General features: G+C 45.5%; 1 protein-coding gene across 2 annotated transcripts in view; it reads left to right on the forward strand.

The window, feature by feature from the left end:
• Positions 1 to 4,287, forward strand: part of INPP5B (inositol polyphosphate-5-phosphatase B) — a 14,021-nt gene extending 9,734 nt beyond the window's left edge. For both annotated transcript variants that reach the window (XM_035897448.1, XM_035897449.1), the window contains exons 11-18: positions 280 to 390; positions 1,047 to 1,209; positions 1,368 to 1,603; positions 2,175 to 2,288; positions 2,654 to 2,738; positions 3,133 to 3,260; positions 3,526 to 3,637; positions 3,950 to 4,287. In XM_035897448.1, coding sequence (XP_035753341.1) covers positions 280 to 390; positions 1,047 to 1,209; positions 1,368 to 1,603; positions 2,175 to 2,288; positions 2,654 to 2,738; positions 3,133 to 3,260; positions 3,526 to 3,637; positions 3,950 to 4,074 — 1,074 coding nt within the window. In that variant the 3' untranslated portion in view covers positions 4,075 to 4,287. The remainder of the gene's footprint in view (positions 1 to 279; positions 391 to 1,046; positions 1,210 to 1,367; positions 1,604 to 2,174; positions 2,289 to 2,653; positions 2,739 to 3,132; positions 3,261 to 3,525; positions 3,638 to 3,949) is intronic.
• Positions 4,288 to 5,055: the final 768 nt, after the last annotated feature.

Genomic DNA, 5,055 nt, shown 5'->3' on the forward strand with positions numbered 1-5,055 from the left:
TGTTTTTAGTTTTTTTTTTTTTTTTTTTTTTTAAAGCTGATGTAGTACTGAGTGGGTGACTCTCTTGCTAGTTATAGCAAGGTCCTTTACTGTTGGATCCTGAGGGGGTCACTAGTGCAGGTCCCGAGGATCATCAGTGCTGCAAGTGGCTCTGTTCATTACGTGTTGTCTATGCTAGTGTGCTGCTAAAATCAGATCGTTCCACGTGTTTCCAGCTGCGTTACAGCTCTCCTGCAGAGGCACAGTAGATGCCATTGGTGCAATTTGTGTCCTTTTCAGGTGAAGGTTGTGAATGAGGAGCAATATCGAAAAGCCTTTGAGGAAATAGTGCGCTCCCTGGATAAGCTGGAGAATGCCAACATTCCCTCGGTGACCCTCTCCCAGAGAGAGGTAGGGTATGTTCATGTGATGTGACTCGCTGGAGAAACTGAGCAACCCTAGACCCCAGAAGTGTATTCCAGCGGCAGAGGATGGACTCTATACCCTGGGGTCTGGCTCCAAATAAGTAGAATATTCTGACCTCCAGCTGTTCTCTGTTGACAAGCCCTAGACATATTTGTTTCTTTTTAGATACAGGTAAATTCCATGCATGGTGCCTGGCTGAATTGTAGGGTGTGTAACCCCCTGAGGTGGGGGGAGAGAGTAAAAGGGTGGCTTGTGGCCCTTGCTCTGACTTGTTCTTTGAAACATAAAATGTAAAATCTGAAGGATTTGGAGAATGTCACAAACCCAGCATTTGCTTTGTGTGCTGGGGACTAAGGGAAGTCAGCAAATGAGACCTTTGAGGCTACAGCTATCTTGTTCTCAAGTTTCATTGAGGTTATTTGAGGGGAGCATTTGTTTCAAAGGGCCCACTGATGCAAACCACTTCAGCATATAGAGCAAGCAAACGTAATCCTTTGTAATCCTGGAAGAGATGGGATGCCGGCGCAGGAGGGTTAATCTGGGTATCTGGCTGCTTAATAATTAAACTACAGGGCAGGAGCTGCTGCTGATGCTTGGCAAGATAGAACTGGCTGATGATGTTGACTGATGTTTGTTTCTAGTTCCATTTTGAGGACGTTAAATACATGCAGCTGCAGGTAGAGAAGTTTACAATCCGCAATGGACAAGTGCCCTGCCAGTTCGAATTTATCAGCAAACCAGATGAGGAGACCTACTGCAAGGAGTGGCTGATTGCCAATCCCAGTAAGGGCTTTCTGCTCTCAGGTGAGCTCCTCATTGTTCATCTCACGTTAATGAGCTATTACTGTCACCTTCTGGCTTAGTTCTCTCTGCTATTTTGAGAATGCTATGCCTATTTGCAGGCTTATTGGTTTAATACCTTTTTTAACTGAGTATGGGTTTTTTTTATCATCTTCTGGCAGATGCTGAGATCACAATTGAGTTGGAGGTGTTTGTTAATAAATCAACAGCTACACACTTAAACTCTGGAGAGGAAAAGCTTGAAGACATCTTGGTCTTGCACCTCAACAGGGGGAAGGATTATTTTTTATCTGTAACGGGAAACTACTTGCCAAGTTGCTTTGGGTCTCCCATTCATACCCTGTGTCACATGAGGGAACCGATCCAGGACATGTCAGCAGAAGCCATTCGGAAACTTGTGAGTTAAAGACAAGATCCCCTTCCGAACCCACAAGAACCATTAAAACTAGGTGTTGAGTCCTGTTTATTGCTCAAGAGCCTTCTTCCACTTCCCTGGTCATAATCTGAGAATGCTGATACAGCTTGTGCTCTCCAGTGGACCATCTTCACACCTTGCGTTAGTTCTGTGGCTGAACTGACCCATTTCATATAGAGAGCACTGGAAGTAAGACCCCATTTGCTCTGCCTGCACGGCTAAAAAAGGTGTGCAACTTCTAAACGTAGACCCTTTCCCTGGAGCCTTTGGCTTTCTCCACATGGAATGGAGATGAGCGTGTATATGTGAGGCATGATGTAACACTTCCATCGAGCTGCATGTTTATGAGAGCAGCTTGTTTCTTCGGTCTGGACTTTTGATATAAATGTGCCTGTTGTACTAGTCTTGTATGAAGACTGGTGAGTGAAGCTGCACAGTTTCTTAATGAGTCTTAATTCTCAGGTATAAGCTCTGTGAAGCATTTTTGCAGAGCTGAGTAAGAACTTGGCTAGCTACCTTTCCCCCCCCCCCTCCCCACACGTCCCTCTCTCAGACCCTGATGCCACTAGAAACGAGTGATGATGCTGTTCAAGCTGAGAAGCCTATGGACATTCCGAAAGAGCTGTGGATGATGGTGGATCACCTATACCGCAACGCTTCCCAGCAGGTTGGCAGTGTTTGTACTGGAAATGCAAAATAATTTGTGTTAAGTTTAGTTTTGAAGGAGATACTGGTAATAGCAGTCATTGCTAACTGTGGGTATTTGGCCAATGGTAAAGAGAGATACAGGACATCTGTGATAAGTGATCCTGGTGCCCTGGGCTTCAGGTCACAATGGTGACCTTATCAGCAGCTGTCCTTCTGCATTGCTCTCTACTGCAGTGCCACAATCTTACTAGAACTGCTTGTGGTGGGATTTGTGCTGATAGCTGCCAATTTGGAGCGATTTTTCCAGCCAGATTATAATGACATTGCTCTGTTTACTCAAGTAACTTTTATTTTCCTTGCGACTGACTAATGGTCATCTTGCAGGAGGACCTGTTTCAGCAGCCAGGCCTCAGATCAGAATTTGAGCAAATCCGAGACTGTTTGGACAAAGGAATGCATGATACCCTCTGTATCCTTTTAGACTGGTGCCCGGTAAGGCTCGCTACACCTTAGTGTTCAAAGCTGAAAAAGATTTTATCAGTCTTCTGTGCTCCGCCATGGTTTTTAAATTACTGTCTCTCACCTTGGGGTAACAGAGATCCGCAGTTCCTCGCTACTCCTTGTGATCAGTATGGATGTCTCTGCTAAGTCCTTGCAATGTTGATGAATAATTGTTGATGAATTATCTAAGTGTCCAACTGCCAAAGGAAACGGCTTGCTCCGTGGAGTCAAGTGATTTAACTCAAAGCTGTGAACAATAGGAGTAGTTCTTGGAGACCTAAGCAAAGATTAATGTTTCAGCAGAAATACGACCACAATAGATCACGCTGTGCTTGCCTCTTCCTTAACCGTTTTTGGATCAGTCGGCAGCAACCACTCGGTAGCAGAAGCCCTGCTGCTCTTCCTGGAGAGCCTGCCGGAGCCCGTCATCTGCTACAGGTTGTACAGCAGCTGCTTGGAGTGTGCCAGCAGCTACCCACTGAGCAGCCAGGTATCGCCCGTTTCGCCATGAGACCGCTTCTGTAATTCCGGAGGGAGGGGAGGCAAACTGTTTTATGCCAGACCAGTAACAGGTTTTTGCTCTCAGAAACTTAATGATCCGGTAATAGAGAGGATCTAGAACTGGTGCTTCTTGGTTATTAAGAGCTGTTAGTATTTGCAGGCAGGGTGATGTTGGTAGTAGATAAAGCTGCTAAGCCATTGCCCTATCTTCAACATAAATGTTGGATCTGATTTTTTTTTCTCCCCCTCCTCAGATCATCTCTAACCTGCCAGCATGCCATAAAAATGTGTTTGACTATCTCATGGCATTTCTACGAGAACTACTGAAAAATTCAGGGAAAAACCATTTGGACGTGAATATCCTTGGTAAGCCGAGCAAAATAACCACTGTGTTCAGAGGGGCTTTGCGGTTTGTGTAGCAGAACACATTTCTCCAAAGTGAGTGCAGTCATGGCCTCTACTCGTAGTTCTGAAGCAAACAGTCTGCACAGGTGCTGGAGTAGCCTGACAAAAGCTGTGAAGTGACTCAGAGATGCATGGGTCATCAGCTTTATCCTAGCCATTCTGAAACCAGGCACTCTCACTTTGACTAATGGGGGTTGGTGGAATTACCCTCCACGTCCTGCTGCTGACGGGCTCTTACTGTGTGTCTGTGTGGCTTTTGTTTTTTTAATGCAGCTAGCATATTTGGTGGCTTGTTACTTCGACCTCCTCCTGGACGTCCTACACCTGATATAACTGAAAAGAAGAAGGCTCAGCAATTTATCCATCAGTTCCTCTTGAGAGAAGACAATTTACCATGAATTTCAGATGTAGCTAATCTGATTTTTAAGTATCAAATTACTGTAAAAATATTTTTGTACAATATACTGGCTTTTTTTTTAATATCACGGTATTTTATACAATCTGTTGCTTTTGAAGGTGCAGATCAGGCAGTTTGAATCAGGTGTCACTTTAAGCTGTAAAGTATATCGAAGTTCTAAATAAGCTGTATGTAGACAAGCAAAAATACGAAAGCTGATACTTACACTGTGTTTTATTTAACTTGTATTAAAACTCTGAATTTTTAAGTCCTTGTTATTTAAATAAAAAGACCTCGGTGCATTTTTCCAGCCTATCTGCTCATTTTCGGTGTTGGCTGGTTTAGGCTCTTGGTTTGTTGACAGTGATTTAAGTCATGTTGTAAAAGGCCCGGAGCAGCTCCCTGCCATGGTTCCACAGTGCTACAGGTGCGTTACATGGGTCGCTCCGCAGTCTTCCACTCCCTGCTTGTGTAGCTCTTGGAGACCATGCAGCAAGGTGGACCTGTCATCCTGTGGAGGTAAGGGACTGGTCTGCAAGAAAATGGGTCCATTTTGCAAATGTGTGCCAGCTGGTGCTGCAGAGGGTGGGAAGAGTGGGGGGGCAGAGGTGGGTGCTGCCCTCCCCCCCCCCCAGTGCTGTCACCTGCTGCAGCTCTGGCTGCTGGTGTGAGCACTTGATTCAAAGGAGACATTTGACAATTTTGTGTCTTGGTGAAGAGACTTGGAAAAGAGTGAGTAACACAGCAGGGTGTGTGCTGTCCCGCCGAGGGCTGGCGCAGGGTGTGTGCTGTCCCGCCGAGGGCTGAGGTAAAAATGGAGCCTGAAGGAAAACTCCGCCTGGTTTTGTGCGCTCTACTTTCAACCTGGGCTAATTATGGAAGAAATGATTATTTTTTCTGTTGTGTAACTGTATTTCGAGGCTGTAGCTCTGCTTTAACGCTGGCTGCGGTGCGTGTGTGGTATCTCCGCGGCTGCCAGGCT

The sequence above is a fragment of the Egretta garzetta genome, unplaced genomic scaffold (assembly GCF_000687185.1).
Source record: "Egretta garzetta isolate BGI_Z169 unplaced genomic scaffold, ASM68718v1 scaffold347, whole genome shotgun sequence".
NCBI lineage: Eukaryota > Metazoa > Chordata > Aves > Pelecaniformes > Ardeidae > Egretta > Egretta garzetta.